The following is a 15505-nucleotide window of genomic DNA, read 5'->3' as shown; positions in this document are numbered from 1 at the left end:
CTGGAAAAAGTCTTTTGAATAAGAACTGAAGGTCAGTAAATGCAAGTGGTAAGAACGATGCTTCAAAATAAATGTTTTAAGAACTTTCAAAAATAATGTTAAACTTAATTCCATTTACAGTGGTGCTTTGTTTGCAAAAATGTTGAGTTCTGTAATTTCAGCCTGGGTGAAAATCTTCCAGGTGGTTGCTCATTGTTTTACTCCAAACATATATATCTTTAGTATTTTTTAATTTTTAAAAATGCTAACCATGTAAGACACAGGTGCTTTGAAGCAGCAGGAAAAGGCACAAGATATAGCAGTGCTGAAATAATGCTCCATATAGGAAGGGTGTTGCTGCCAAATTATCATGTATATCTGTTTCAAGACATTCATTTCCAATGTAATGAGCTGGCAGGTGACACCAGGCAATGTTTATATGTGTACATATCTCCTATCTAGTAAATCAATACCCCACAGGTGCATACAGTGTTTGTCTGACCTTTTTCTTTTGCTAACAACACAGTATGCCTTTCGGTCGACTTCATATGCACTTCTCTAAGCATACATTTTGCATTGCTTTGCGATTTTAAAGTGATAAGAAACCTATGGCAGAAACGCAGTGATGTTAAATCTGAAAACTGTGCTTGATGAAGCCATGAAGAGACTCTGACCAATACACACATGCAGTTAGATTTCATGTATTGCTTCCCCTCTATTTTCTTCCCAATGGTCCATCAATGCTAGCACTGTACTTGTAGTATTTTAGAGGGGTGTTTTTATTTGCTACATTGCAAAAGTAAAGGGCATGGATGTAGACACCCATATGAAATTGGGGGGGGGGGCGTGCATAGGATTCCAACATAATTCTCCATTTGAATATTTATGCACCGGATCAAACCTCTATCTATTCCCAAGAGGGGAGAGAAAATATGCAAGATATATTGTAGCGCAATATCAGACGCAAAGTTTCAAATACTGTGGCTTCACACTTGTGTTTCAACTGCAACTTGATCAGGATTCTGCTTTCTCCCATTCTTGTTCACTGATGAACACACTTTAGTGCAAATATAGTCCAACAAGACAACAAGAAAATAAAAATATATTCTTGCTTTGGAACATCATTCACCCATGAACATCTACAAGGGAACAATGCCCAGATTGTGTACCACTCAGAACACACTGCAGCCTCTGCTGAATGACAGCAGCCATTCAACTGATCACCCAGCAAAAGCCATATTTAAGTAAAATGATTTAATTTAAACTGGGAAGCAAGTATTTCTTCCATAATAGAGATAAACAGTTCTGGCATTGGGGATGTTACTTACACAGGAGCAGTGTACTGAGGCATGCCCATATAAACTAGTGTTAGCAAAAGAAACGACCGGTGGTGGTAAATTATTTGATGCAATTTAAAGAATTGCCCCAAACGCTGCAGACTTTAATCCCACAACAACCATGTTCGCAAGTTGCAAAACTATTTTCCTTTTACTGATAGGGATGGTTAATTGGCTGTTCAAAGATAAAGTAGTAACTTTTGTTAATGAGTCTCCAGCTATCAAGCTTCCATAATAGGTCCACCACAATTGCTTGGATTATGAAGTGTGTTAATAAGGAAGTTCCTAGAAGGAAAGTTTACTATTCCTTCCTCCAGGCCATCTGTGACCCCAGAAAAGCATTTTGGTAGGGTGGGTGGGGGTAACTTCCTGAGCAATATGAGACAGGGCACAGGGGCTGCTGCTGCGAGGTGGGGACAGAGTATTTTCCTTCCATGAACTTCCTTAAGCTAAATTATGTTAGGATCCAAGCCAAAACTTTTCAGTGCAGTCAGCACAAACATTTCATAACCCAGTGATCTATATCTATGTGGCACCAATGATGAATCAGGCCTTAACAGTTTTAACAGGCCAACTGAAAACTATATACCTGTTTACTGGTGAAGTCGGTGAATTTTACCGCAAGAGTAATGAAAACAATGAAAGAATATCTGTCCCCCTTGAACTGAGTAGTTTCCTTTATTATTATTTTACTAGCAGTGAGAAAACAAGGATCTTTGTAGAAGGCTCTCTCCTCTTAGGGCTGCCCCAACGTTGTTCTGCTGCAGAACATGCAAACCTTTGTGCAGATGCTTTTGTAACAATATTCTACCCACGTATTCTTGAGAATGAATCCACAATGTTAGGCTTTCCCCCCACCCCCAAATTGCAACTGCACTCCATCGCGGCACAATGTCACTCGGCTTAAAACATCTACACATCTTTTCTAAACACATGTTTTCATGAAGGACTTACAGATTTTTAGAAATACATTTTCCAGGAGGGCTCTCTCTTGCAAAACACAAGACCCCTGTTAGAAAACTTCTACTTCAAGTCATAAAAGTCATTTGGTTGGTGTTTTCCAGATTTGCAGTACACTACATGGTATGTCTGAAGGTTTTCCATTTGCCTAGGATGGGAAATCTGTGGCCCTCCAGATGTGGTTGGATTCCCATCAGCCTCAGGTGGTATGGTCAACTGCAAGGAATGATGGGAGTTGTAGTTCACTAACATCTAGAGAGCTACAAGTTTCCCATCACTTGCATGTGTTCTGATCAACAGGGACAGTTCAGCATGAATGTTTCACCACCAGTACCACAGAACTTGTGTGACTCAGACATAAGAATTTACATTCCTCTAGAAGCCGAAAACCTTTTATACATTCTTTGGCCAGGCTGTTGGAACTAACAAAGCTACCTTGTGAAGCAACATCTGTTATATTTATCTGCAGGTCTAAAAGAATCGACATCCAGCAAATCAAAAATTTGGTATCACCCTATGGCATTTGTTATTTGCATTTCAAAGCAAATGTGAAGTAACATTTATCAGCAGTAATATTGGGGGCCGACACTGAGCAGTACTTAGTAAGAAATACAGTGCAAAGGAATTAAAGTTGTACATCCATTTATAAGTAATAGAATAAAAAGTTACCGAGGCACTAAGGTGTTGTTGTTTTTAGTGTTTTATTAAGGTTTTATAGAGATATAAAACCTTCCAAGTACGTCTGAGAATATCATGCCTGTACAGTACATAACATTCGTTTTCACAACTTATGCTCTTGCTGTTGTGTATTTTGTTCCATTTCTAAAATATATGTTATTTTTACAAATGGCACATTTAAAAGTGGACACCTGAAATTCTAATGGGTGCAATGCTGCTTCAGCCCAAGTAATTTCTTCATGAACAAGTTTTAAAAGTGTGTGAGTGCATCATATTATAAGGCAGTGGCAATTCAGTGTCGTCACCATAGTAAAACACTTTGCAGAAAAACTTCAGCTTTTTCTTCTTCTTAAAACAAAGGGAGGAAGTTAAACATTAATTGTTTGTAAAGTCGCACATCTGAGGAGGCACCCTTCTTCAAACTAATCTCACTGTCTCCTAGGCTTTTTTCTTCTTTAACTAATCTCATTAGGCTGCATTAAGGCACATGCAGATATGACAAGCATGAATGTGTCAATGGAATTCACCCTCCACAAATAGTAAAATGTACCGCTTAAAAATTCTTTTTTAAAAAATGAAATACATCCATTTTGTTGGTTTGTTATGAGACTCGACTCCTATACAAAAAATTATAAAATTTACACCATCTGAGCTGCCAGAGAGGTTTAAAAAGTATCAGTTCTGCAATAAAACTACTTTCCCCCGCCACCACAGTCCAGAACTGGGCAGAATAAATACCCCATCACTTGAACTGGGGTTGGGGGAAGGGCAGAGGAGAACAGCAGCAGACCAACACCCCTGGGTAAAAGAGATGCATGATTGTATAATAGCATATTCCCCTTGTTAAAAACAAAACAAAAACAAAACAGACCTCTTAATCCTTTTTTAAAACAAAAACAACAACACTGGAATTGATGGGAACAATTCGCCAGCAAACAAGCAGGAGTTGTTCAAGCAAAGAACCACAGTGGGGGAGCAGTTCTCAGTGCGCTGCACCCCCTGCGCTCAGATGCCTGGACTGAAATAAGGCACTTTTCTTCCAGTGAGAAGCACCTTCCAAAGGAATGACACAAGGACAAGATGAGTCGGATTTCTGGTTAAAACACATGAGGGTTGATTGGATGGTATTCCCAGGATGCAACAGTAACGGTTCGACAGCAGGTGGGAAGACACAGGAGGCAAATATCTGGGAGGCGAGCCTCTACACAGAAGTGGTCACTCTGTCATTGGCATTATTGACCTCATTTTTGTTTGAATCCAGTCCTTTAGCAGCGTTCATATCATTCCGTAAATTCTCCACTTTCACTTTCATATTCTTTAACTCCCCAGGGTGTGGAGTGGCTCGCCTTAGAAGTGTCCTCTAAAAACAAACAGTGGAATAAATGATTTTTCTCCTTCTTGTGACTCCCCACCCCCCCTTGTTAAGAAACTATATATATTCTTTAAAATGGCTTTTCAGGCTTGGCAATCAAATACCAGTGATTGAGTCTACCAGGAAATGTGCTGTCAACTTTAAAATAGCTGCTTAAAAATAATAGTAATAATAATAATAAATAAAATGTGGCAGGGGATAGACCTAATAGCTGAAGGCATGCTTGCCGTGATGCAGAGAGGCAACATGCATTGAGGGGACAACCCACTCAAAGTGCTTCCATCTTCCCAGGATTCAAATACAGTTCATTGGCCCTCATCCTGTCCACCACTACACTGATCCAGAGCTTCCACTGCCTCTCCTGATTTAATTGTTATGGCAAAATAGGACTGCCTGTCATCAGCGGCCTGATTAAATAGCACTGGGGACAGGATAGTACCCTGCAGAACCCCATAGCAGAGATGCCAGAGGACCACAGAGCACTTACCCAACACTGCTCTCCAAACATAGGCCTGAAAGTAAGAACGGAACCATTGTAATACAGTGCCCCCAATACCCATCCCACCGTGACTGGTCCCAGTGTTAGAAACTGAGATATGAAAGCTAGGACCTAAATGGCACCTTAAACCTAGGCTATGGGTGCGACAACTGAATGTCTAGGTGCACTTTCTTATAACAAGAATACAAAGCTGAAAATGAATGAACTGCAGGTAAGTATTATGTTCATTTTTCACATGGTCTAGTCCTTTCCCTGCCCACCCTCTAATATTCTTAAGAGGGTCTCTTTTCCAGTCTTTAGAGAGTAGCTGGAAGTGGGGAGGCAGAAAAAGGTCCCCCTTTCCTTCCACTCTGCAGTTTTAGTTTGAAATTTTAGGCGCGGTGCTGCGCCCAGAGCTGAAAAACTAATTGCACTAACGAAATTCCCTGTCGCAAAATGCGTCCAGAACAATTGGGAGTTTCAAAAGCTGGTTGGTCCAGGAAGTATCCAAAACCACTGAGAGACAGAGCATAAGTAACAGAGATGCATTCCCCCTGTCTCACAAGGAAGGCAACCAAAGTTGATTGGGTTCTAAAACCGAGTCCGCTTGCAGCAAATCTAGATAATGAATCTCATCCAAGAATACCTGCAGTTACTCCACAATCACCCTTTCCACTATGTTTGCCAAGAAATGGGTGTTGGTGACTGGTGTATAGATATTACACTCCATTGTGTCCAGAGTCGGCTTTTTAATAAATGGACCCACCACTGTCTTTTAAAGGGACTCAGTCCACCACTGCAGTCCCATGCATTTAAAAGTAGTCATACTCTGTATCTATTTTACCTCTGGAATTACATGCCATTACTTTTGGGACACTTCATGCTTTATATGAAAAATGCACCCACATTGTCAACACTAATGTTTGAAGATGAGATGTTCATCAAAACACAGAGGATACATATTTCAATAAGCATCTGTTCTTCAAACTTGCGTACTGTGGGAAATGTGGTCAACATACATTCACATGTGAGCAGCCATAGCTGCAAAAAGACAGCTGATAATTCTAGTTTACATATGCAGCTGTGAAATGCAATTCTGCTCAGAAAAGTGACTGTAGCACCTTCGTAAAAAGCATCCACCACCATATGCATTCTGAGTCATGGCAGCTGCTGTTAGTTATGCAATGAATCTTTTCCCTGCTTTTAATTTTAGTTGATTCTGAAGAATAAAAATAAGTGAAAGTGAGGGGGGTGGCAGGCTGTGTGCGCCTTCTATGCACCAAGAAAAATTAAATTATTGTCCCATGATGCAGAAGGTGTGCGTGCGCACACACAAACCATGATATTAAATGAATCACAGTGATTTTAATTGCTTTATAGCAGCATTATTTTAATATGAACTGTACAATTTCACCAGTTTCAGAAAGTCAGAAGGACTGGGAGTCAATTTGTTGCCCCAATATATTACCAGCTATGAGGAGGGTAGAAGGCACCTTTTGCAGTTCAGTTAAGTATTAATTGCAAGGAAACACTTATGTTCTTACTCTCAAAAATGCTGTAGTCACTGTTCAAAGCAAGAATATTCCTTTAATGCATATTTTAGGTTTGTACTGTGGACAATTTCACACATGGCATCTTTAAGTGTATACCTAAGGTATTTGTTTTTAAGTGGGAACGCAAACAGGTGTCTCATACTGCTACACTCCTATATGAAGCCATGGTTGCCTGCCTGCCATTTGACATCTTCTGTGAGTAAAAAGCAATCATTTAAGTGGACCTACTTCATGGGCGTATTTGGAGGGAGTGGGGATGTGCTTTACTGGAGGTCTCATAAGTACAGTGACAGGTGCTCCCACTCGGCCCTCCTTCATTTTGAGCAGAACACTGAACATTTTCTGCCAGTTCAGGTGTCAATACAAATGATCATGTAATGAAGGCAGGGCGATGGAAGGGATTGTGGCGATGACAACAAACAGTATGGAAGGATAGGATACAGTCCAATGGGGGAGGGATAACTCCAAGGGCTTTGCTGCCTCTACAGGATGTTGGTTCCAAATCTTAGATCTTCCACAGAAGATGGATACTTCCATCCTGTTTTTGGAAAACTGAAGGGAACACCCCCCAAAAAAGACAATAAAAGTCAATTAAAGCTAGGATTAAGTAGCAATATTTTGCTACCCAGGGGTTTCTGCAAGAGTATCTGATTACAAGCATTTAACAAAATTGGCAATTTAGTAATGGTCTGCTGGTGCCGTGTAAATTAATGCCCGAATTATCAATAGTCCAACAAACCGTGCTTACGGCCCCACTTTTTCATTCGCTTTCCAAGAAAACATACCATTTCATTATCCTCTTCATCTTTTTCGTCTTCTAAAAAGCGGATTGCACTGACTCTATTTACTGCTCGTTCATTCCATGTCTCATCTGACATTTCATTTACCAAACTCTCCAGTGCTCCACATCGGGGCAGGTTATCTGTTATGAGAGATAACAAACAGAGATAGAAGGTTGTTAGAGAAGTCAACATCAACATATATCCAACAGTTCAGATGTCAAGTTTTTTTTTCCCTGATAAAAACACACGTTTGACAATTCCATACTACATTCACTTGAGAGGTCAGCTGCAAAGATCTTGTGCTTATGTTTAGGAAAGACATTACATCACATTTGCAATGATACAGTCTTATCAGGAAATTTGGTTCATGTCTCCATATATGAGCAGACAGAGGCTGAAACATCAACTTTCTGGAACTCTTTTCTTTAAGACTGTTTCCCTGAAATGTAAATTTCCCCAATGCCCAAGATTGTCATCAGCTGCAAGTGCAAAGAAATCACTTGATGTACGTAACTCTTGTACTTGCTTGAGCTAAGAACATGCAAAGTATTTAAACATCATCAAGAAAAGCTGTTCCAAGATCAAGTTAATGATTTGCATTTATTCAATAAGTTAAAAGTAAAACTACAGGGATGGGGAGCCGATAAGCCATTATTATCATCACCCGGAAGATATGCAACACTTCATCACCTCAAAACTACAATTTCTTGAAAACCTCTTAAGAGGCATAGCACACTTACATGATACTATGCAGCCAAGGGAGTTTTGTTTGCTTTTCTCATTACCCTGAAGCCATCTTGCTTCAAGTGAAATTGATCTGTAAAATGTATTTACCTTGGCAACCGGGCTCAGAAGGCATTTGAGGAAGTAAAACACATGTTAAAATCTTCTCCCCTACTTCAGGGTCTGTGTCTGTCTGGAACGTAAGTAAAGGCTGGGACTGGTTATCAGACAACCACAACGCCTTCAGCTTCAAGCTGGTGAGCGACATGGGAAGATGTAGCAACCTGGCGGAGAAAACAATCCTAATAGTTCTTAAACTGCTACGGAGAATAAAGCATTTCAGTGTTATGAAAAAGTCTTGTTTTTATGTCTGCAAAGAGGTGGAAGAAGGTGCCCCAAACAACTGTTTCCCCATGCAAGATCATACAAATTTAAATTATGACATGGTTTCTGTGCACTTCATGTAACTTACTGTTTTCCAACAAAAGATCAGCCTTACCACATTGGTTTTGTTATGTGCAGCCAAATATGCAAGAAGCATCTGATGTGATCAGGAAAGAGCTTGGCATTTTCACAAGTATACATAGGTAGTGTCTGGTCTTGAAAATTGCACTATTCCACCCACCCAACTAACTCTTCATATGCCATGCATTTCCCTAAAAGCGTTGTGAGAACGGTATAGGTATTGCTGTAAGTGAATGGAAAGGGGGGAAATTAAATTCTCCAAACTGGGGGGAGGGGGATTAATTGCTGTGAACTACATTACAGCCAGACAGCATAAAGACTCACATCCCATTACAGTAGCTGCTGGATCTTAACACAGCACAACAGTCTAAGGAAGGGAGCTTTTAACCTCCAGTACCTATTTTTTCTTCTGCATGGAAAAGATAATAAAATGATACTAATATATCTGGTGTTTAAAAACAACATGCCCCAATCTCATTACAGATGCAGTACCATTCTGTACAGCTGTACCCCAGTGGAATAATAGCAAAATAAATAAATAAATCTAAATCCAACACATCTCTTCATTTGACTTAAATTGGGAACTAACCTAAACATTCAACTATTAATGTGGTTTTTTAAAAAACTGTGTTTACAACAGCTACCAAACTGCACATACCCCATCCGATGTAGCAAACATTATGCATCTTGAATACATTACAAAAATAATTTGGATTTGTTGTGCATACGAGTACTTGCCTATTTCCAGCTACATCTAGGACATGAAGTTCTGTGGCTTGTGATATCTCAGGAGGAATCCTAGATAACCGGTTGTCACGTACTGAAAAAACATTTAGACTGCAACACCCACCAATCTGTTTTATGAAAAGAAAAGAGAATGCATTATTGTTGCAGAGGCACAGTATGCATGTAGAACATGGACTGTGAGTACTAATGTTACCAGCACACTAGAATACTCATGTTTGCCTTAGTAGTTGCTTTGTACAACAACAACAACAACTCGCTCCACTAAGGGGCAGTCTTGGGACACTCATTCTGATTCCTTCTCAGCTAACCCATTGGACGATGGAAGCTTCAGAGACAGCATTTAAAGTTCTTCTGTTTAGCGACTAAAAGAGAGCAGCTGGGAACAAAGTTGATAAGCTTCAGCAAAACATCTGAATTCCTGGTCTGATGGTTCTGCCACTGCTTTTTAAAATTAGGCTTCCTGATCTCATTTATTTTCCCTACATGCTACTCTGCATCAGGTGCTCAGGGATGTGTTTGTATATGTTGGCGCACCTGCAAAGCAACAACGAAATACACAAACCTGCTTGCCCAAAGCAAGATACATTGTCAAATGCACCGGCATCTTCAATTCACTCTATTTGCAGCTGAGGTGTTTTTAAAGCAGCAGTTGCTTATACTAAGTAAAACACCCACAAGGTTGCTCCATAGCAATTATTGAGACTGTGCTTATGCAAACTTGAAAACTCAGTACTTATGTAAGAGTGCACTGTAAGGCATCTTGCGCTAAAAAAAAAAGCCATAATTTACACAAACCCCAATAATTAACTCAACAGCACAATGGAAAGCAATAGATTCAAGCAATAGATTCAAGCGAAAAGCACTTAAGGCATACTTTTTAAGTTACACAAAATCACAATCGCCATTTTAAAGTTAGCAATTCTAAGTAGGTTTTAAAATGTAATAAGACTTAGTAAGTTCCACTAAAATCAGCAAGCCTTTATTCTAAATGAACATGTATAGGATTTAAGAGTGGGTCTTTTCAATTTACTGTGTCAAGTATCCAATTTCCTCTGAAATTCTATATAAGCTTCTGTTTACATTCACCTAAATTTCAGCATAGAAAACACTATGCATCTTGAACTCAGGATATCATCTCACACCCAGGTTCTGTGAAGTTCAAAGCTTCATTTCAAGAGAATAAGCATTCTATTATAAAGAACTTCAACAGCACATGCATCTTTAAGATGGTCACTTTGCAACATGAATGGAATTTCCATCATCACATTTCTCTTTTTAAAAGGATAAAAAGTTTTCTACTGTCATTACCACTGATGCTAACCACCAACTTAAAGAGAGAGTCTGTACCGTTTGAAGGAGACCACAATCTTTGTATCAACAAGCCACTTTAAAGCCCCCTCTAAGCCTTGGTTATAAATCTAAAAATACTTTTTCAAACAACTCATTAAATGCTAGCTAGCTATTGGAGTCAATTCAATTTTGGTTGAATTGAATTTTCATTTTCATTTTCCCCCCATTACAACTGAAATCTTTTCCCCCCCAGTAAACACCAAAAAAAGTATTCCTTTCATCACATTTTAATCTTTATGCAAACTTTTTGCCAACATAAATATTTCCATCGTATTCCCTTCCATTAGAAACAGGCATACTTTCCTCCTATTTTCATGCAAGGAGTTCATAGTGAAAAAAAGCATGAGCAAGATGATTATATATTGTGTTTGTTTAAGTTGCAGAGCCTCCCCAGGAGTGAAAAACCATGCACTAAAATTTCTCTAAGTACTCTTGACAGGATATGAGGAACCGTAGCAAAAGTATCCATTGTCTGCCTAACTGGTGCATCTCTAAAATGAAAAAACTGAGCACAATTATTCTGGTTAGTGAATGCTAGATGAGCTGGCAAATGATGCCCTGTAGCACACAAGGAGTGTTTTCTTTGAATGGTTCTGTGTCGAGAACAAGCAGAATGAGTTTTGGCCATGCAGCCTTCTTGAGAGGAACCCACCCCTTGAGCTGGAAAACCCCAGACTTTTGGGGGCAATGAAAGTGCAGCCAGTTGGAATCATCATGCATTGAAAGCAGTTTGGATGAAAGGAATCAGTGCAACCGTGGACAGAACAATACTTACAAGGTTACAAGAGTTTACCTGACTCAATTTTTCCAAGCAGCTAACAATTAAGAAAAACACAAGAGACAGTTGTTTGATATAAACACACACTATTATTTCAAAGGACAAGACAATACCAGTCTTGCACAAGCACACACACTCTATGATGAGACATTTTTTTTCTCTACCAGAGAACTCAACATTTCCGCTCCTTCACTGAAACTGGCTTCCAGCTAGTTCTGCATTGAACAGCCTTGAGCAATTGGCCTGGTGAACTGACCACTACATGGTAAACTGTAATAAATCTGTAAACTGACTAAATGAAAGCATGTGAGAAGCTAGTTGTCCATAATGCTGAGCTTTGTGGACCTAATCCAAAACATGGCAAAGTATTTGCTTACCACAGGGTCAGATAATAATGACCAGTTCCCCATGTGTTTGCATACATCCTAGAGAGAGTTTTGCAAATGAATACTATGTGATAAGTGATTGCTTGCTATCTACACTTCATGCTCATATGGAGGATACAATCATGAGATGCAAATAATGCCTTAAGGGTTCTCTTTTTTCTTTTTTTAACAGGAAAGTTGACTATTCAGAGCACAAAAATGCTACACATTTAATGGCTGGCTACACACAGCACATTCTAAATATCTACCACATATAGTTACTTTAAAAATGCCATAGTTTGCAGCTGAGGAACATTGACAAGGCTGAACCATTTGTTACCATGCAGCTCTGTCAAAAATAATAGGTGAAGATGTAGCATCCAATCAAAACTGGTAAGATATCAACTGTGAACTAATAGCCCTTCTTGAAATAATCACCTCAGTCTTTTGTTGTGAAACTTACACCTCCACTTCAAAAATTACAGGGTTCCCTAGGCATGAATGAATCCTTAGGTGAAACAAAATTCTGATCTTGAAACTTTCTGGTGAAGTTCTCAGGTGTTATGTGCACACTTAGGAATTTGAATGGAGACAAGGGCTTAGAGTTTCTTTGTATCCCGTTCTGTAACATGGGGACACACTGAGTTCAAAAGGATGGCTGTTCAGCACCTTGAGGTTTACTGATCTTGCTGCCAAAATATTTCGCACTTTGTAGAGGGGGGAAATATCTACAAATAGTGGTAAGGAGAGTTTGCAGAAACGTTTACTTACATGCAACAATTAACAGAAACAATGATTACTAGGGAAAGCATTTTAGCGGGAGAATCCATTCTACTTTTGTGGCAAGCCAAATAAACAGGGTTCAAAGAACGTAAGAATATAAGGGTCTGCTGGATCAAGTGCATCTAGTTCAACATCCTATTCTTACAGTGGCTAATCAGATGTCTATGGGACGTCCACAAGCATACAGGGGCATATTTCCTACAACAGTGGGGCGAGAGCATAGCCACAATGGCTTGTGGCCTTGATAGCCTTCTCCTCCATGAATTTGCCTAATCTTCTGTTAAAGCCATGCCGACTTGGTGGCCGTCACTGCATCTTGTAGAAGTGAGTTCCGTAGTTGAACTAACATTATTTTCTAAACGGCATGCACGTTCCGAAGCATCCATGCCACAACACTAATCCAGAATATTCTCTTGCCATCTGACTAAGTCAAGTGATGAATAGCCAGTGACTCGCTTGATATCATATTTGCCAACAGTTTTATTAGTCCCAGCTGCCAATTTATATATTTAACCACCATTTCATTTTTATGTATTTATAGATACCTAATGTATATCTCAAAACATGGCTCAAGTGCAGGACAAAATACACAACACAAATGCAAAAAAAAGGTCAAAAATAGCAGACGTTTGAATCTGGTTACTTGAATTGCATATATGTTCCTCTGACCCCTTTTGGATAACCTAGTATGACTGAAGAGTATGGTATTCATTTGTGCATGTTACACTGCATACCAAGGATCTTTAGGGGCTCTGATTCTAGACTTTGTTAAAGATGCCTATTTGCAAAAAAGGGAACAAGAAAATAGGTGACAATACGACAGACAAAATTCGTATATATGTATATATATTTATGATCTCAGAACTCCAAAACTTCAACATTAAGTGATGATTTGCAGGTGTAAAACAGCCACCACTAACAAGCACCAGAGTTTTTATATCAGTGCACATCATTTCAGACAATACCTTATCAAAGCAGCTGCCCCACATCAAATGCCGAATAACAGAGCAATGAAATAAATCACTGTGTATGAATCAGCTGTTAGTTCATATAATGATTTCAAACAGGTAGGAATAAAAGAACCTGACCGTCACTTCATCAAACCTGCCTGCCTGCCAGAAGCTGCCTGCTGAAATCCACCCACTAATCTCCCCATGTCAAACCCCTTTGCTATTAAGGCAACGCAAGCCCACCTCCTTTGATCTCACCTGTCAGAATTTTGTCAAGGTTCCATCCCAACACTGCGCAGCAGAGGTTCTCATTATCACACTTGGCAGTTCACTTTGTCATATTTCTGTAGGTGGCACTGATGGCTATGATTAGCTGCGGAGCAGCCTGAATAGCTGGTTTATGTAACACCAGACACAGTTCACCACTGGCAATATGAGGTTTGAAGCTCTGAAACAGCTACTTATGACATCATGAAAAATACCAAAGAGGGTATAGGGAAATAAATTTGTGAATATTCAAGATCCAGAGAGTGAGCAAAACTAACTGGACTTTTAAACAGTTAATGGAAGCAAAAGGAGCGACCTATTAGCAGCAGAAGTGACACAGGAAGCTGGTGTTTGTGACAACCCTGGACAGGAGAAGGAGAGCTTATGGGTATGGTTTATACCATTGCCTGCCTCTGTACTAAACCAAAAATAAATTGGCCACCAATTATTTAGTCTGTAGCCAAACACTTAATTGCATGGCACTACAGAGCAGAAAAATTACCCAAGCTTTTTGCTATGCTTCTAAAAAACAAATAAAGCACATGCTATCATATTTAAGGTTCTGTACAGAGTATGTTGATACATTTGAAGCTGAACTCCAGTATTTCCTTTCCTGCTCTCAACAAGACAACTATCTGACTCAGCATGCAGTTATCTCTGTACTATAACACAACAGTCAACCTCGTGTAGCAGCTCATTCTGTATAATCTGAAGCTTTCACAGTAAAATGACAGGCTGGATCTACAGGCCCCCAGGCACAATTCAGGTCCCTCAGATATTTGTGACAAATTAAGTGGTACACAGAAAGAAGGCTAAACTCACCAGATAAAAAACTGTTTCTTATCACACCCTACCATACGTGTGGTACTCGGTGAAAGACAAAATTCTGTTTATAATTCAATTTTATCTCCAGTTTTAAATATCACTGACATCAGAAGAAAACAGTCAGCTTCCTTAACTCACATTTTCTAATCAATGAAGTATCATATAACCACCAAACTTCTCTACTATTGTATGAATAAAACTGTAGAATAAACTCTCAGGGTGGTATTCAATGCTAGTCCTATGCAGAGCAGACCCATTGAAATTAATGGAAATTACCAATTTAGGTTCGTTAATTACAATGGGTGTACTCTGAGTAGGACTTAGTTGAACACAATCTTCATTCTGCAGTAACATACAATTAAGGATGCTGATTTGCTTTGCTTTCAATTAACTGTTCTCATACACTTAATTGTCAACATATTTGTTGGCTGAGAATCTAGAGAGTAACCACATTTGGTTACGTTCCCCATGCTTTCAATGTAGGACAGGGGTGTGGAACTTGTGACCCACCAAATGTTGAAATCCAACCCCCATCACCCTTGATCATTGGTCATGTTGGCTAAGGCTGATGGGAACTGGAGTCCAACAACATAGGGAGGGCCACAGGTTCCCTACCCAAGTGTAGAAGCTCCCAGGTTCAGTCCCAACATCTGCAAGTAGGGCTGAGAAAGACTCATCTGAAACCCTGCAGAGCTAAATGGAGACCTGGCCTGATTTGGTGTAATCCTATATAAAAGGGTATCAGTACACTTATCTAAGGCTATCTCTTTATACTGGCCCACCTTCACATTTTCTAGCCTGTAGAACTGCTCAAGATTGGTGATACTCAGTGCCCATTGCCCCCATCCATCATGCCTATTCATAGATACCAGATGTATCTGGAGAGGCCAGAAAAATCAGCATCCAAACTACAAAGAAAAGGAAAATTCTGAAGACCTCTCTGACTTGAAAGCCTAAAAGTTCAGGAGCATGTGGCCAACTGAACCAACAAACCTATGTTGACCTTCAAGGGCTAATAAGGCTGTTTTTGAAATGTTTACTGCAATGTAGCAGTAATCCCATTGAGTGGCGAGGGCAGAGTTGAGGCCTTTGTGTTACTAGGACAAATCAAAC

At 39.6% G+C, this 15505-nt stretch overlaps 1 protein-coding gene across 1 annotated transcript in view; it reads right to left on the bottom strand.

Moving 5' to 3' along the window:
• Positions 1 to 2960: 2960 nt before the first annotated feature.
• The window catches only part of LRRC1 (leucine rich repeat containing 1), a 60670-nt gene continuing 48125 nt past the window's right edge, over positions 2961 to 15505 (bottom strand). Inside the window, exons 11-14 of the mRNA XM_080998013.1 lie at positions 9066 to 9181; positions 7974 to 8146; positions 7143 to 7279; positions 2961 to 4314 (exon numbers count right to left, since the gene is read on the bottom strand). Coding sequence (XP_080854139.1) covers positions 4156 to 4314; positions 7143 to 7279; positions 7974 to 8146; positions 9066 to 9181 — 585 coding nt within the window. The 3' untranslated portion in view covers positions 2961 to 4155. The remainder of the gene's footprint in view (positions 4315 to 7142; positions 7280 to 7973; positions 8147 to 9065; positions 9182 to 15505) is intronic.

The sequence above is a fragment of the Podarcis pityusensis genome, assembly GCF_964106645.2.
Source record: "Podarcis pityusensis genome assembly, chromosome: 3".
NCBI classification, from domain to species: Eukaryota; Metazoa; Chordata; class Lepidosauria; order Squamata; family Lacertidae; genus Podarcis; species Podarcis pityusensis.
The sequence above is the reverse complement of the archived record's forward strand: the minus strand, read 5'-3'. Positions and strand labels throughout refer to the sequence as shown.